General features: G+C 39.6%; 2 protein-coding genes across 2 annotated transcripts in view; both read left to right on the forward strand.

Annotated features, from left to right (window-relative positions):
* Positions 1-17,563, forward strand: part of LOC102804605 (uncharacterized) — a 108,132-nt gene extending 90,569 nt beyond the window's left edge. Inside the window, exons 32-34 of the mRNA XM_085493323.1 lie at positions 67-16,284; positions 16,749-16,895; positions 17,218-17,563. Coding sequence (XP_085349449.1) covers positions 67-16,284; positions 16,749-16,895; positions 17,218-17,478 — 16,626 coding nt within the window. The 3' untranslated portion in view covers positions 17,479-17,563. The remainder of the gene's footprint in view (positions 1-66; positions 16,285-16,748; positions 16,896-17,217) is intronic.
* Positions 17,564-17,650: 87 nt separating this feature from the next.
* dst (dystonin) overlaps positions 17,651-19,053 on the forward strand; it is a 125,566-nt gene continuing 124,163 nt past the window's right edge. The window contains exons 1-2 of the mRNA XM_085492638.1: positions 17,651-17,659; positions 17,789-17,935. Of these exons, the coding sequence (XP_085348764.1) occupies positions 17,651-17,659; positions 17,789-17,935 (156 nt within the window). The remainder of the gene's footprint in view (positions 17,660-17,788; positions 17,936-19,053) is intronic.

Consider the following 19,053-nt stretch of genomic DNA (forward strand, 5'->3'; position numbering starts at 1 on the left):
ACTGAAAATCACCACAGAGATAGTTTCCTTGTGGTGCTAACTATTGATTTTTTTAATCTTCCTTAGGGCGATCTGCTTGAGAGGTACACATTGTTTCAACCAGTCTCTAGCCATGTTCCAAGGATTCGAACCGAAGTAACGTTGCAAGGTGTGAAGGCTGATATTGATGCTACTGTTCAGACAAAGAAAGTCACTACAACTAAGCATACTTATGTTACCAAAAGAACTATTATGCACCCTGTAACTGGCGAGCCAATGACTATCGAGGAACCCTCCAGTGAGATTCCTGAGGATGAAGCGCCTCCAATAACATTTACATCAATTCAGTCCAGAGTTCAAGCACTTGAAGAAGGTGCAAAAGTAGATGACCCTCACATGGCTCAAGAAACCACATATCCATATACTATGCAAGAAATTACTCATAGACCTTCCATTGAAGCTGAAACACCCAGAAAACGTGCCTTGGCAACCCAGGCACAGCACCCAGAAATCAGGAGGATGGACATTAAAATTGCATCAGTGAAAACTCCCCCCAGTAGCCCACCTAAAAGCCATGAAAGGAAGAAACGTGTGCCACCAGTTGCTCCACCTAAGCCAAGAAAAGTTGAAGGTCTAACAGAAATGTCACTGAGTGTGTCAAAGAGAGAAGAACCGGAACCTATGGAAGTTATGCAAAGAGATGCTGAAGCAACTGAACATAAACCATTTGAAAGAACTGAGAGGGTCATTCAGACAACATCAAAAAAAGTTGTTGAACATGACTTTCTCGATAGTGGTAATAAATTTACCATTGAAATCCAACCCGGTAAGGAGAATGTGCAGGGTTTACCAGTTGATGTCCTTGATGGTAAACTGTTATCACCTAAGAATGAACAGGAGACTGATAGGCATGTTGAAAGAGTTATTGAAATAACCCAGTTCCCTACTGTTGAACGACATCAACGTTTTACACCACAAGGATTTGAAGGACCAACAGAGATAACCCTACGAATGAAAAGTGAAGACAAACCCGGTGATGGTATTGATCAGGTTGTTGTAGAAACTACTGAAGATGGAATAAGCAAACAGACAGTTCATACTGCTCCAACAATTGTTGAGAGACGAGAAACTAGTTACTATAGTGATACAAGTTTTACAAGTGAAACTAGTGGTGCCGGTGAACCACACATTCCAGGATATTTAGATGAGAGAAATAGAAAACCCAAGGATGTTCCTGCCCAAGTAAGACACTGTACGTCAAGAGATATCACGTTAGGATTATCACGAGATGAGAAATATGATCAATGGACTGAAGAATCTCCAGACGGTGTAACAACCACAACCAGAACAGCACGACAAGTGATCCAGATGTCATCATCAACTACTGTTGCACCTCGTGAAGATGTTGCTGGTGAAACAGAAATTATAACTGTCGATCAAATAGACAGTGAATTTGTTGGTGAGAAACTAATTGAAAAACCTCTCCCTAAAGGACAAAAGATTCCACCTAAGGTTGCTGAAAAGCCAAAAGGAAGAGGCAAGCGAATTGATTCGCTTGATAAACCAATAAAAACGGAATCGCCCTCCAAGTTGAGAAGGACAGAGTCTCCAGAAAAGAAGAAACCTGAGTCTCCAGGTAGGAAGAAAACTGAGTCTCCTGAAAAGAAGAAACCTGAGTCTCCAAAATCAAGAGTAAGCAAACTTACTATAAAACCAGAATCACCTACAAAAGGCAAGAAAGCTGAGTCTACAGAGAAGAAACCTTCATCACCAATTACAACAAGACAAGAAGCAAAAGTTGTACTACAATCTCCAAAATCAAAGTACACATCTGAACTTCCACAATCTCCTGGTAAAGTTACAATACCCAGTGATAAAAAACCGGATTCTCCAACTAAAAAGAAAAAACAACCACCTAAAGCTGCTCCAAAGCCGACTAAGAAAGTTAAAGAACCTGAAGTGATACTTGATGAAAGTCCAGCTGTGAAACAAACTGAGATCACTTCACCACTAAAGGAATCTTTAACTGGAGATGTCTCACAATTAGAGGTGACAGATCTTCATACAGATGGCAAACAACCAGAACAGATTTCACAGACCCCTGATAGCGGCGTTGATCCAGCATCTCCCAAATCACCAGAAGTGCCTATTAGACGTCCTCTTAGTCCAGGAGAGAAAGAATTTACAATCACAACTCAGAGTACAAAACAAAGTCCAGATGATAAATCACTCACTGAAATTCAGGAAATTAAAACAGTGGAGTATGAAGAACCTATTGATAAACCTGCAACACCAACATATGTTAGTCCTGAGTTTGAACATAAGGTGTTAGATTCTAGAACTGACACTCTGACAACCACTGGGTTTGGTGAAGAGGTTACTGTGACAACAGTAGAGAGTAGAATAGTTTTTGGTCAACAAGTGGATATAAGTCCAACTGATACAAGAACTTCTGATCATTCTCAACCATCATCCACTGATACTGGTGACACTGTTATTTACAGACCACAGCAGCCCTATGAAGAAACTATCACAACTGAAATTGTTGAAAGGTCAAGTCTTGATGATGCAGGGTCTAGACCTCTTTCCCTTATGTTGGAGGATTTTGATAGTACTGATGAGCCACACAGAACACCTGATGATATGAAGAAAATCACACATGAAGACAAATTTTTAAGAAAATTTACAAAGACACCATCATATGATGAGTCAGTGAGTACCCCAGGATCAACTGTTGCAAGAATGGGATCACCTGTTGAAGGGTCAACTCTCATGGAAACATTTGACTCGCCTACTGAGTCTGGTATATTCTCCCCCAGTGAAACTCCAGTTGGTCCATCTGACATCCATCTTCAAATTGATACCTTGATGATTTTAGACCCTCACACAGGAGATAAACTTTATCCTGTTGAAGCTTTGCAGAGGGATGTTATTGATGTTAGTACGGCTGCTGATATGCTTGATAAAGAACTAAAGTCAGGGGGTATAGTTGATCCACAGTCACGAAATAAGTTTTCTATTCATGATGCCGTTGAGAGGGGTTTAATTGATGATGACACTGCTAAAATTGTGCTGCAGATGCAAATTGATGCTGGTGGAATCATTGACCCTTCAACTAGGGAGAGATTGCCTGTCAGTGCTGCCAAGAAGAGAGGCCTGTTAGATGATGAGCTTGCTGTTAAGTTGCTGCAAGATCAATTGAAATCTGGGGGTATTATCCATCCAAGTACAGGAACAAAATTAACAATTGCCGATGCACTGAGACGTGGCCTTATTGATGAAAGTATGGCTAAGAAGCTCACTACTGAACAAGTACTAGAGGGTGGGATCTTAGATCCTGATACCAGTGAGACAGTATCCCTTGAAGAAGCATTAAAAAGACAACTAATTGATCCAGACTCTGCTGTAAAGGTTGCTGGTACTGTAGGTGAACCAATAGTAGACGACCATAGAACTGGTGAAAAATTGCCAATAGCTGAAGCACTTAAAAGGGGTGTTATTGATCTGGACACTGCAAGTTCCTTGTTTTTACAGCAGCTCCAAACAGGGGGTATCACTGATCCAAGAACAAAAGAGAGACTTACTCTCAGTGATGCAGTTAAACGTGGTATCATAGACACTAGCACTTGTGAAAAACTGCTCCTTCAACAAGTTAAACAAGGTGGGATATATGACCCTGTCACTGAAGATTATGTTAACATTGATGAGGCAAAGAGGAGAAACCTGATAGACCCTACAGTGGCTGAGGTTTTATCTAAACACTTGGATGTGTCGCTTAGTCATTCTGAGCCACTTCTAGGCGTGAAACATCCAGGTACCCTAACATCTGCAGGAACACCTGACCAAGTCAAACATATCAAACATGAAACAAGAACAGAAATTGCTACAAGAGGAGAGTTGTCTATCTCAGTAGTGGACCCACAGACTGGAGATAAACTGCATCTCATGGATGCAATTAGTAAAAATATTCTTGACAAAGACACTGCGAAGAAACTACTGAAGCATGAAATACAAGCTGGTGGAATAGTAGATTCAGCCACAGGGTCTAAACTGACGATCTCAGAGGCAAAAGAACTAGGAATTGTTGACAGTAATTTGGCCATGGAGCTTCTGTTTGACCAGACAGTGACAGGAGGTATCGTTGATCCAAATACTGGTGAAAAGCTCTCAATTCGAGAGTCAGTTGAAAAAGGAATAATTGATAACAATATGGCTAATGAACTGACAAAGCATCAACTAGTCATGGGTGGAGTGATTGACATAAACTCAGGTGAACTGGTGTCATTGGATCAAGCAGTGAGAAGAGGTCTAGTCACAGTAGACACTGCAAATCTAGATAGTCTTAAAAGCATTGCGCCTGCAGTATTAATGGACAACAATGGAAAGCCAATTACCCTGGAACGAGCACAAAAAGAAGGACTTATTACAAAAGAGAAGAAGAACCTCTTTTTGCAAGAGCAACTGCAAACTGGTGGTATTGTCAATCCAGGCACTGGCACTAAATTAACAATTCCTGAAGCTTTGTCTGCTGGCATAATTGATCAGGAGTCCTCAACTTCTTTATTACAACAACAGATTCAGTCTGGGGGAGTAATTGATCCTAAAACTGGGGTCAGAATGACACTGAAAGATGCTATTATAAATGGAACAATAGACACGCACACAACAAAGAAATTGTTAGAGAATGAAATTTCTGAAGGCGGGGTTACTGATCCAAAAACAGGGGAGAGTTTAAGTCTTGGGGAAGCAGTGCATCGGCAGTTAGTTTCTCATGAAACTGCTGCTGAGTTTGTTGAAGATCAGCTCCGAGCTGGTGGTGTTTTTGACCCACACACTCAAGAGAGAGTGACTCTTAATGAAGCAGTAGTAAGGGGACTTGTTGATCCATCAAGTGCCCAACTTGTTGGCAAAACTCGTGCAGAGAAGTCAAAACTAGGCGTCGGCGACACAGACAGTGCAATGGCCTCTAGAAGAAAGAAGTATCAAATGGTTGAAGAAAGAAAGTTGTCTGTTTTTGTTGTTGATCCTGATAGTGGGAAAAACCTCTCAGTTGTTGAAGGGATACAAAAAGGAATTGTTGATAAGGAACTTGCCAGTCAGTGTTTACAACATGAACTTGAAGCTGGTGGTATCGTAGACCCATCTACAGATGAACAAGTTAGTCTTGAAGACTCACTGAAAAGAGGTCTGATCAGAAAGGACATTGCAGTGAAACTCTCGAACACACAACTACTATCTGGTGGAATACTGGATACACAGACTGGTGAGAAATTACCTTTAAATCAAGCTGTACAAAAGGGTTGCATTTCACTGGACACTGCGGCATATGTTGTCAAAGAACAGGTTGTAATGGGTGGGGTCATTGATCCCCACACAGGCAAGAGGTTGCCTATTAGAGAAGCGGTTGATAATGGTTTAATTTCCTCTGAGATGGCAGAAGAAGCCGAAAGAAGGGGAATAGCACCAGCTTTTGTAACAGATCATACTGGCAGAAAACTTACTCTTGATGAAGCTGTATCTCAAGATTTAATTTCTATAAAGGATAAACAAGATACTATTGAAAAGCAGTTACAAACTGGTGGTATTGTTGACCCATGTTCTGGTGATAGACTAACAATAGGCCAAGCTGTTGTTACTGGGTTCATTGATGAAGACATAGCAGTGAAGCTCATTGAAAATCAAATACATACTGGTGGGCTCAGTGACCCACTTACTGGAGATGGAATGACAATGACTGAAGCTGTCAGAAGAGGTTCGATAGATCCATACACCGCAAAAGCTTTCCTCCTGAAGGAAGTGACTGATGGTGGAGTTACTGATCCAAAAACTGGGAAAAGACACACATTAGCTGATGCAGTTACACTTGGTTTAATTGATCCCCATTTAGCATCTGATGTTGTTAGAGAACAACTCGCTTCTGGTGGTGGTGTTATTGATGCTGTGAATGGAGATGTTATATCACTTGGTGAAGCGCAAAGAAGGGGAATTATTGATGAAGAAACTGGAAAACTAGCAATTGAACCCAAGACTACAACCCTTGTACCTGATCCAAAATCAGGACGAATGATTCCACTTGAAGATTTAGAAAACAAAACTGAGATTACAAGGATTGAGCTAGTAGAAAAAAGAAATGTTGCAGTGAAACTCATTGATTCTGATACCGTTAAAGATTTAGATGTTGACAGTGCCTTGAAGAGGGGTATGGTTGACAAAGACACAGCAGTAGCATTACTTAGTGAACAGCTTGAAGGTGGTGGCATTCTTGACATGAAAACTGGTGAAAGAATTTGTTTAAATGAGGCAATCGATAGAGGAATTGCAGACCAAGATATTGCAGCTGAAGTAGTCAAAGATCAAGTATTGACTGGAGGCATTATTGATCCAAGTACAAGTCAAAGGGTTTCGCTTGATGATGCTGTAGAAAAAGGCCTTGTGACTCCTGATGTTGCAGATGCATCAAGAAAGTCTGAAATTATTCCTATTGTACTGACAAAAGACTTGAAGACTGAAGCTTTGCTTGCAGATATTAAACCACTTATTATGACTGATAGTAAATCGCACATCACTCGCCATGATTGGCAGCCTGGTCAGTCAATAATAGCTGGTGATTCAAAACCTTCATTTCAAGTAACAGTTGACCCAAGAACTGGTGAAACAGTGAGAACACAATATTCTGAGCAAGTGAGCATAACACATCGTGAAATGACGTTTGAGACCATTCAACAGCAAGCGGTCTTAGTGACAGTTGTTGATCTAAGAACTGGAAAGAAACTCTCTGTGATTGAAGCATTAGCAAACAAAGTTCTGGATGAAAAAACTGGAGTACAACTTCTCAAGAAGGAACTTGATGGAGGAGGAATAAATGATCCAACCACAAATCAAAGACTGACCGTATATGAGGCCATGCAACAAGGTTTGATTGATAAAGATACTGCTTCAAAACTTTTGAATGCACAGCTTGCTTCTGGTGGAATACTTGATCCTAAGACTGGTGATAAAGTTGATCTTGCTGAAGCCATTAAAAGAGAGTTGATAGACTCGGAACTGGCAGTTGAAGCTGTGAGACATCAAATGTCATCGGGAGGAATAGTTGATCCAAATATTGGAGAAAATGTTCCACTTGAAGATGCTGTGAGAAAAGGTATTATTGGTCCTGAAACAGCAGATGAAGCTAGAAAGAGAGGACTGATTTCAATTACTCTTAAGATGGGTGATGGAGAAGAAACAACATTGATTGAAGACAAAAAGCCATTTGTTGTTCATGAGAAAAGGGTACATGTTGTTGGTGTTGATGAGCAGGTTCCACTTGGGGAATCAACATCATCTTTCCAAATAACAGTGGATCCAAGAACTGGTGAAACAGTGAGAACACAATATCCTGAGCAAGTGAGCATAACACATCGTGAAATGACGTTTGAGACCATTCAACAGCAAGCGGTCTTAGTGACAGTTGTTGATCCAAGAACTGGAAAGAAACTCTCTGTGATTGAAGCATTAGCAAACAAAGTTCTGGATGAAAAAACTGGAGTACAACTTCTCAAGAAGGAACTTGATGGAGGAGGAATAAATGATCCAACCACAAATCAAAGATTGACCGTATATGAGGCCATGCAACAAGGTTTGATTGATAAAGATACTGCTTCAAAACTTTTGAATGCACAGCTTGCTTCTGGTGGAATACTGGATCCTAAGACTGGTGACAAAGTTGATCTTGCTGAAGCCATTAGAAGAGGGTTGATAGATCCCGAACTAGCAGTTGAAGCTGTGAGATATCAAATGTCATCGGGAGGAATAATTGATCCAAATACTGGAGAAAATGTTCCACTTGAAGATGCTGTGAAAAAAGGTATTATTGGTCCTGAAACAGCAGATGAAGCTAGAACGAGAGGACTGATTTCAATTACTCTTAAGATGGGTGATGGAGAAGAAACAACATTGATTGAAGACAAAAAGCCATTTGTTGTTCATGAGAAAAGGGTACATGTTGTTGGTGTTGATGAGCAGGTTCCACTTGGGGAATCAACATCATCTTTCCAAATAACAGTGGATCCAAGAACTGGTGAAACAGTGAGAACACAATATCCTGAGCAAGTGAGCATAACACATCGTGAAATGACGTTTGAGACCATTCAACAGCAAGCGGTCTTAGTGACAGTTGTTGATCCAAGAACTGGAAAGAAACTCTCTGTGATTGAAGCATTAGCAAACAAAGTTCTGGATGAAAAAACTGGAGTACAACTTCTCAAGAAGGAACTTGATGGAGGAGGAATAAATGATCCAACCACAAATCAAAGACTGACCGTATATGAGGCCATGCAACAAGGTTTGATTGATAAAGATACTGCTTCAAAACTTTTGAATGCACAGCTTGCTTCTGGTGGAATACTGGATCCTAAGACTGGCGACAAAGTTGATCTTGCTGAAGCCATTAGAAGAGGGTTGATAGATCCAGAACTGGCGGTTGAAGCTGTGAGATATCAAATGTCATCTGGAGGAATAATTGATCCAAATACTGGAGAAAATGTTCCACTTGAAGATGCTGTGAGAAAAGGTATTATTGGTCCTGAAACAGCAGATGAAGCTAGAAAGAGAGGACTGATTTCAATTACTCTTAAGATGGGTGATGGAGAAGAAACAACATTGATTGAAGACAAAAGGCCATTTGTTGTTCATGAGAAAAGGGTACATGTTGTTGGTGTTGATGAGCAGGTTCCACTTGGGGAATCAACATCATCTTTCCAAATAACAGTGGATCCAAGAACTGGTGAAACAGTGAGAACACAATATCCTGAGCAAGTGAGCATAACACATCGTGAAATGATGTTTGAGACCATTCAACAGCAAGCGGTCTTAGTGACAGTTGTTGATCCAAGAACTGGAAAGAAACTCTCTGTGATTGAAGCATTAGCAAACAAAGTTCTGGATGAAAAAACTGGAGTACAACTTCTCAAGAAGGAACTTGATGGAGGAGGAATAAATGACCCAACCACAAATCAAAGACTGACCGTATATGAGGCCATGCAACAAGGTTTGATTGATAAAGATACTGCTTCAAAACTTTTGAATGCACAGCTTGCTTCTGGTGGAATACTGGATCCTAAGACTGGTGACAAAGTTGATCTTGCTGAAGCCATTAGACGAGGGTTGATAGATCCCGAACTAGCGGTTGAAGCTGTGAGATATCAAATGTCATCGGGAGGAATAATTGATCCAAATACTGGAGAAAATGTTCCACTTGAAGATGCTGTGAAAAAAGGTATTATTGGTCCTGAAACAGCAGATGAAGCTAGAAAGAGAGGACTGATTTCATTTACTCTTAAGATGGGTGATGGAGAAGAAACAACATTGATTGAAGACAAAAAGCCATTTGTTGTTCATGAGAAAAGGGTACATGTTGTTGGTGTTGATAAGCAGGTTCCACTTGGGGAATCAACATCATCTTTCCAAATAACAGTGGATCCAAGAACTGGTGAAACAGTGAGAACACAATATCCTGAGCAAGTGAGCATAACACATCGTGAAATGACGTTTGAGACCATTCAACAGCAAGCGGTCTTAGTGACAGTTGTTGATCCAAGAACTGGAAAGAAACTCTCTGTGATTGAAGCATTAGCAAACAAAGTTCTGGATGAAAAAACTGGAGTACAACTTCTCAAGAAGGAACTTGATGGAGGAGGAATAAATGACCCAACCACAAATCAAAGACTGACCGTATATGAGGCCATGCAACAAGGTTTGATTGATAAAGATACTGCTTCAAAACTTTTGAATGCACAGCTTGCTTCTGGTGGAATACTGGATCCTAAGACTGGTGACAAAGTTGATCTTGCTGAAGCCATTAGACGAGGGTTGATAGATCCCGAACTAGCGGTTGAAGCTGTGAGATATCAAATGTCATCGGGAGGAATAATTGATCCAAATACTGGAGAAAATGTTCCACTTGAAGATGCTGTGAAAAAAGGTATTATTGGTCCTGAAACAGCAGATGAAGCTAGAAAGAGAGGACTGATTTCATTTACTCTTAAGATGGGTGATGGAGAAGAAACAACATTGATTGAAGACAAAAAGCCATTTGTTGTTCATGAGAAAAGGGTACATGTTGTTGGTGTTGATAAGCAGGTTCCACTTGGGGAATCAACATCATCTTTCCAAATAACAGTGGATCCAAGAACTGGTGAAACAGTGAGAACACAATATCCTGAGCAAGTGAGCATAACACATCGTGAAATGACGTTTGAGACCATTCAACAGCAAGCGGTCTTAGTGACAGTTGTTGATCCAAGAACTGGAAAGAAACTCTCTGTGATTGAAGCATTAGCAAACAAAGTTCTGGATGAAAAAACTGGAGTACAACTTCTCAAGAAGGAACTTGATGGAGGAGGAATAAATGACCCAACCACAAATCAAAGACTGACCGTATATGAGGCCATGCAACAAGGTTTGATTGATAAAGATACTGCTTCAAAACTTTTGAATGCACAGCTTGCTTCTGGTGGAATACTGGATCCTAAGACTGGTGACAAAGTTGATCTTGCTGAAGCCATTAGACGAGGGTTGATAGATCCCGAACTAGCAGTTGAAGCTGTGAGATATCAAATGTCATCGGAAGGAATAATTGATCCAAATACTGGAGAAAATGTTCCACTTGAAGATGCTGTGAAAAAAGGTATTATTGGTCCTGAAACAGCAGATGAAGCTAGAAAGAGAGGACTGATTTCATTTACTCTTAAGATGGGTGATGGAGAAGAAACAACATTGATTGAAGACAAAAAGCCATTTGTTGTTCATGAGAAAAGGGTACATGTTGTTGGTGTTGATGAGCAGGTTCCACTTGGGGAATCAACATCATCTTTCCAAATAACAGTGGATCCAAGAACTGGTGAAACAGTGAGAACACAATATCCTGAGCAAGTGAGCATAACACATCGTGAAATGACGTTTGAGACCATTCAACAGCAAGCGGTCTTAGTGACAGTTGTTGATCCAAGAACTGGAAAGAAACTCTCTGTGATTGAAGCATTAGCAAACAAAGTTCTGGATGAAAAAACTGGAATACAACTTCTCAAGAAGGAGCTTGATGGGGGAGGTATTTATGACCCAATTACAGGTAAACGATTAACTGCTGCTGAAGCGTTCAGACAAGGTTTGATTGATAAGCACACAGCTGTAGCACTTTTGCGTGATCAAATTGCTACTGGTGGCATACTGGATCCAAAGACTGGTGAGAAATTGGATCTGAATGAAGCTGTTAGAGAAGGTGTATTGAACCCTGAACTGGCTGCTGATATTATAAATCAAACATCATTTGAAACAATTTTATCTTCAGAGAGAGTCACATTAGATCTTTCTGATAGTGTTGATTCACCAATTGTTCCAAAAGAGACATATGGACAGAGAGAATTTGAAAGAGGTACTTTGGAAAATATAAGCATTCAGTCTGGAACTATTTATAAGCATGGTCCCACTCTCACTATTATTGATGGTAATGGAAAGCAGTTGTCAGTCGTTGAAGCTTTGGTAAATCGTGTAATAGACAAAAAGACTGGCAAAAAGCTTCTCCAGAAAGAACTTGATGAGGGTGGAATAGTTGATCCGCGTACTGGTGAGAAACTCACTGTGGCTGAAGCACAAGAACATGGTCTTATTGACAAAAATATGGCTATTCTGTTGTTTAATGAGGAACTTGCAAATGGTGGAATTTCAGACACCAAGACTCGTGAGAAGGTCGACTTAGCTGAGGCAGTCAAAAGAGGAATTGTACCAGAACAATTTTCTGTCGAATTAATCCAAGAACAGATGGTACTGGGTGGTGTTATTGACCTAACTAAGGGAGAAAGAGTATCAATTGAAGTTGCAGTTGAGAAGGGTATTTTACCCCAGGAAATGGCAGACAAAATGGCTGAGAAAGAAATTGCCCCCGCTGTAGTAAAAGATAAAGATGGTAAACTTCTTACACTTGTAGAAGCAGAACAGAAAGGAGTTATCAGTGAAGAGGATAAATTTCAGATATTAACTCAACAGATTGCTACTGGGGGCATTGTTGATCCAAAATCTGGTGAAAGAACAAATGTAAACCAGGCCTTTGAAGGTGGTGTGATTGGTCAGAGTGATGCTCTGAAACTTTTAGAAGATCAGCTCCAGGAGGGAGGAATCCTAGATGAAACAACAGGTGACAAATTGTCAATAGATCAATGTTTACATCATGGCTTATTAAAACCAATCCTTGCTGAAAAATTGGTCGCCCATGAATTGATGAGTGGAGGTATCACAGATCCAAGGACTGGAGAGAGATTAACTCTTGCTGAAGCTGAGAAGCGTTCTCTTGTTGATCCGATTACTTGCCAACATATTGTTGAACAGCAACTTGAATCTGAAGGTGGAGTCTTTGAACCTGCTACAGGAGAATATGTGTCTCCAGGTGATGCCTCTAGACTTGGATTAGTTGATGAAGACATGCTGAAGACAGTTTTTATGAAACAGCTCGCATCTGGTGGAATAATCGATTTCACCCATGACGAAAAGGTACCTCTGGATGAAGCTGTCCGGAGAGGAATTGTCCCTTCATCATTAATGGGAAAACTCGCAGATCGCACGGATGAACCAATAATGGATAGAAGTGCACCAACTGAAGGTCAAATGAAACTATTGGTTGAGAAGGGTGTGTTTCAGATTGAAGATGGGCAAGTCATACCTCTCATTAATGCCCAACAACAGGGTTTAGTTGACAGCCGCACTGCTGTGTGCATATTGAAGGAACAACTTTCGAATGGTGGCATCATTGATCCAAATTCTGGAGCCAAATTAACAGTTCAAGATGCCCTTGGTAATGATATTATTTCTGAAGATATGGCAGAAAAACTTTTGAAAGACCAACTTCTTTCCGGTGGAATTGTAGATCTGCAGAGTGGGAAAAGACTTTCTATTGATGAAGCATTGATGATTGGGCTTCTGGACCAGGAGATGGCTAACAAACTTAATGAAATCCAACAAGTTGGAAAAGCAATTTTAATCCATGTAGTTGATCCTAAATCTGGTGATAAGATTCGTGTTGAAGACGCTGTAAACAGGGGATTGATTAACCAGAAGACAGCAGATGATTTTTTGAAAGAAGCTGGAAAGGGTGAGCTTGAATTCACAAAGACTACCGTGGTGAAAAGAATTGGAAATAAAATCGCTGATCCAAAGACTGGAAAAATAATTCCATTTGATGAAGCTGTGCAGGTTGGTTTGATTGACAGAGACACTGCTGATAAAATGATTCAAGAGCCAACACAAGGTACAGTTGAGGTGACTACAACATCAACTGCTGAAAGATTTATCACAACTGAACGACATCTAGGTGTTGAAATTAGTGACCCAAGGACTGGTGAACATATGAGTGTTGATGAGGCCCTAGAAAGAGGATTAATTGATAAAAAAACTGCAGATAAAATGGCGAAAATGCCTGAGAACCAAATGCAAGAGTCTTCGGAAAAGCATGTTATTGCTGGAATTATTGACCCAAACACTAAAGAACGCATTTCAGTAGAAGAAGCTTTAGATCGTGGGGTAATTGACCCTGAGACTGCTAAAAGATTATTGAATCAAACTGAAATTACACAACGGATTTTTACCAGCATTGAGACAGAAACGATGGTAAAGACAACTGATGGCAGAGAAATGCCTATTATGCAGGCAATTAGACAGGGATTAGTCGACACTGATACTGCAGCAAGATACCTTCAAGGGCAACTTAAGTCTGGTGGCATCAAAGATCCATCTACTGGTGACCAACTGTCTGTTGCTGAAGCTTTACAAAAAGGTCTCTTTGATACTGATCTCGCAGAGAGGCTTTTCATTGAAGAATTGAAGACTGGTGGAATTGTTGATCCAAAATCTGGAGAAAAACTACCAACATGTGATGCAGTTAGTCAAGGCATTGTTAATAAGGACATGGAGAAAAGGTTATTACAGAGACAATTAGAAAATGGTGGCATCATAGATACGTCAAATGGGGAGTGTTTGACCCTTCTTGGAGCCGTTGAGAAAGGTATATGTGTGAGAGAAACTACAGCTTCTCTGCTTGAGGATCAGATTTCAAAGGGTGGTATTATTGATCCTAGAACTGGAGAGAAGTTACCAATAGCCGAAGCACTCAAAAGAGGTATAATTGATGAAGATATGGCAAGAAAACTTGTCCATGATCAGATAAAGGATGGTGGCATCATTGACCCATCAACTGGCCAACACATACAAGTGCCAGTTTCATTGGAATGGGGCCTCATACCGAAAGGTATTTTGAAAGATGAGTTACAGAAACAGCTCACTTCTGGTGGCATTGTGGATCCTGATACAGGCAAAGTCGTTCCATTGTCTGGAGCTATTAACAAAGGACTCATTGACAGAGATATGGCCAAAGATATACTTGAAGACCAATTCAAGACAGGTGGTGTGATTGATCCGCAAACTAAAAATAAATTGACTCCAGCTGATGCTGTCAAGAGACATCTTATTACTGAAGAACTGGCTGTTGCAGTCCTTGAGGATCAGCTCAGCTCTGGTGGTATAATTGATCCAAAAACTAAAAAGGAGATCTCTGTTTGTGGAGCTTTGAAGAAAGGGATAATTGACAAGAATATGGCCAGGAAGCTTTTGAAGGACGAACTAGCTGCTGGTGGCATTATTGATCCTAAATCAGGTAAAAGACATTCCATAGATGATGCTCTCAAGAAAGGTCTTGTAGATAAAGAGATGGCTAAACTCCTGAAAGGTGATCAACAAAAGGCTGTGGTCATGAAAGATCCAAAGACTGGTAAACCAATAACTGTGTTTGATGCACTCAAGAAAGGATATATTGATAATACTAAGGCGCAAAAGATTTTACAAGAACAGCTCTCACATGGAGGCATTATTGACCCCAAAACTGGTAAGCAGCTATCTGTGGAGGAAGCAATACGAATGGACTTACTCACCTCAAATCAAGGTGAGGCTATTTTCAAAGAACAACTTGGTAAAAAAGGAATACTTGATTCAAAGACTGGAGATCAGATGCCACTAATGGAAGCTGTAAAGAAGGGTGCTATCAGTGGGGACATGGCCAAAGTTCTCCTCAAGAATCAAATCAAAACAGGCGGCATCATTGATCCAGCTACTAGTAAAAGACTGAGCTTAGTAGATGCCATTGATAGAGGAGTTGTTGATAGAGATACCATTGAACAACTACTCAAAGACCAACTTCTTGCAGGTGGCATCATTGACCCGAACACTGGAGAAAGCTTGACTGTTGCTGAAGCTCTGAAAAGGGGAATTATTGACTCAGAGCTAGCGGAAAACCTTCTTTTAGGTCAGTTGTCTGCTGGTGGCATTCTGGATCCAAGTTCTGGAGAGTATGTTCCAATCAACACAGCTGTTGAAAGAGGACTAATTGATTATACATTGGCTGCAAAGATTTTAAGAAATCAACTGATGGATGGTGGTATAAAACATCCAACATCTGGTGAACAGCTTACAGTAAATGAAGCCCTGGAAGTTGGTTTAATAAACAGGGATTTAGCTGTAATGCTGACTGGGGATGATGTTCCCTCAGAAGGTGTTGTATTATCTGAGAGACAAGTCAGGGCTGTTGTTATCCACCCACATACAGGAGAAAGAATTCCTGTTGAAGAAGCTCTCAGGATTGGACTAATTGACCAAGAAACTGCTGATAAGATTATGATGGCTCCTGGTGATGGAGGTGTAGAATTGACCACTACTTTTGCCACACAGAGAAGGGTTGTGACAACCTCTGGACAAGTACAGACTGAGATAGTAGATCCACGAACAGGAGAACATCTAACTGTAGAAGAAGCAATCAACTGTGGACTCATTGATCCTGGAACTGCAGAAAACCTTGCCAAAGAACCTGGTGAGGGAGAGATTCAGATATCAACCACTCTAACATCTGAGAGAGTTGTCACAACCGAGAGACGTGTTGCTGCAGAAATTGTAGATCCTAACACTGGTGAACACCTTACAGTGGAGGATGCATTGAGCAGAGGATTAATTGATCAAGAAATGGCCGACCAGTTGTCTAGAGCACCCGAGAGCGACATTGAAGTCTCATCAGAAAGGAGAGTTGTGGCAGAAATCATCCATCCCCGAACAGGCGAGCATCTTTCAGTTGAAAAAGCCTTGCATCTGGGACTTGTGGATGAAGAGACTGCCAAGAGACTGCTGACCCAGCCTGAATCCATTGAGAGTGTGCCAACAGAGACTGTCAGCAGAATGGAAACTGAAGATACCCGTGCTACCATGGAAAGAATAATGGTTACAATTAATGGTGAAGAGGTGATTATTAAACCCAGATGCGATCTGTTGTCATTTAGGTGTAGAAAATAACATCTCAAACACCTTAGCTTTGCAACAGCGTATTAACCATATTTCCATTTCAGCATCACCTTACTCATTTACATTGCTTGCTTGCAACTCAATATTATTTTCATCGTTATAACCAATCTCAACTAGATATCCTAACTTATAGGAACATTTTAGACTGAAAATTTTAAATTATATAAATAATAATATCTCAAGATGCTGCAGTTCTGACAATTTGGATGATTGCATGAGGACAACAGTTTGTAAGTATGGTCGTTGTAAGTATACACTCTTTATAAAATTGTTTTACTAACAATTGCTTTCAACAGGTTTTATGCTGGCAGCAGAGTCCTAACATTTCACATCAATCACATGCACACGCCTTCATACACATATATGTCTTTGGTCAGTCCCACATATCAGTTTTCTCTTTTAAGCTTCCACTGGGTGATCATTATGACAAAATTCAAAATAAACTCAAGGACGAGGATGCATGGATACGAGATGTTGACAATAGGTTGTCGAATGAGCAACCGATCAGCGATGATGTCCACAAGTTAATGCAGCAACTGCGAGAGCATGAGGTATGAAGTATTTTGGATTGCGTACATGTAATTATACATTTGAATCAACAACAAGCTGTCCAATTTTATTTCTGCACCATTTATTTGTTCATGAACCCTGAAGGTCACTCATCCTGGCATTGTTGGTTTAAAACGTACCTTAATGTTTGATATGAAAATTATTTGAAAAATCTTCATTGATAATGTATCTCATCTCCCCCTTTCAAAGGTACCAGGATGTTTGACATTTGTTAATCATTTTTTAATCTTTCAAATTAATCATGTATGACTATAAAATCGGCATTTGGAACTGCAGCTTTTTAAACTTTTATCCGATCCTCAGGCTTTCCTGGAGGAGGTTGTTAGTCACAAAGCACCAATAGGTGAAGTGTTGGATTCAGCCGAAGCTTACATTAATGTGACTAGTGAGCATATCACCCCACAACAATGTACTTCAATGCGGAAGTTAATGCTGTCTGTCAGGACTGGTTATGATGTCGTCATATCCAGATCAGAAGATAGACTGAGGCATCTCAGAGGAGCTCTCCAAGACATTGAGAAACAGAAAGTTGCTGTGAGTAAATTATTATTGTTACTAAAGTGATGTTGTGCATGTTATATAGTTCTACAAGTTTGCATGGACTTTGATATTCTAGACAGTTCATTCAAAATACAATAAAAAAAAAAAATTGCCATTGGTTTGGGTCTTGATCAATTTTATCAAAAACAATTTAAAATGGGAAACTGATTATACTAGTTTTGAAACGTATCAGAAGATGACTTTGGCATTTGAGCATTGACATTGGTGGGGACATAGCTCAAACACTGTTTACAGATCAGCGATAACAGTTAGACAAAAAGAAATTTTTCTGTTCAGTAATATTTGATCCTTAACCTCTGTGTTTAAATTTCAGACTGAACTACTACCAAAATACCAGTTGCTGATAAACAACTTAGATCGCCTGCTTTCCTGGGTGACAAGTGCCACAGCACATCTCAAAGGCTTGCCTCCCATTGCCAAGACAACAGATGAGTTGAATTCACAGTTGGAGGAACAGCAGGTAGAAAGATATGTTATTGTCGTGTGTGAATAATATCATAGTTGGATTCAGCTGCCTTTAACATGTTATTCATATTCATTCTGTGAAATTGACTCAATTCAGAGCCTGGCCACAACAAGGATGCATATCGTAGTACATTTGAGGGGGTGGTGTAACCATTTGTCAGGAGTCATTCATTTCATCCCATTCTCTCTCCACAGTTTTTACTATTATGCATATTTAACAATTTCTTGTTTCATACTTATTGAATATTGCATTTGCATGATTACCATTTTACTAATACTAATAAATTTCTTTTTCTGACTAACAAATCTGACCATACTTATTTTTTTTTATTTCCTATCGTGTGCTTTCTCAGAGCATATTGATATCCTCTGAGGTATGTGGTTTCAACCATGTCTGTGTGTCTCAGTGTATTTCCATGACAACAACTTCTGTGTGTTTCATGATTCCTATGTTGTGTCTTGTCATTGGTTATCTTGTCTTGTTATGTATTCTACTACATGTATATATTCTTCCCATTACACTTTTTCATGAATAAACAAATTAATAATAATAATTATTAATAAATTAAATGTATTATTGTCTTACAATGCATATACATAATAAATATAAGAAACTAAATCAGAAATACAAATAAAGTAATATGGCTTGGTGCAAAATTTTTCAAAAAATAAATGTAAGAAATTCTTGGATTTGTATCGCTGTCAATTATTATTATTCAGGCTTCCAAATGTGGCTTTGTAAAAATATAAATTAAATTTGAAGTTCATATTTTATAATGTTATCTTGTAATTATTTAGACTAATTAATGATAAATGTTTTGTAGCAAATATTTTTAATTATTTCAAATTCATGACAAAAAAAACAAAAACATCAGCATTTATTCACCAGAATCTGCTTTTTGATGCTGTGAATAGTAATACAATATCAAAGGGAGTTTGATTCTTGAAATTTTATAAAAGTGTGGCTTTCACACACATACATTACATACATTTGCGCATTTTATCACATAGGTATTGCATATTCATCACATTTGTGTTGTGCATTTGGTGCACTCACATATATAATATCATGCTTATTACCAAGGCACACTGGGTAACAAATTGACTGGAGTA

Source organism: Saccoglossus kowalevskii, chromosome 18, assembly GCF_978046115.1.
Source record: "Saccoglossus kowalevskii chromosome 18, keSacKowa6.1, whole genome shotgun sequence".
Taxonomy (NCBI): domain Eukaryota; kingdom Metazoa; phylum Hemichordata; class Enteropneusta; family Harrimaniidae; genus Saccoglossus; species Saccoglossus kowalevskii.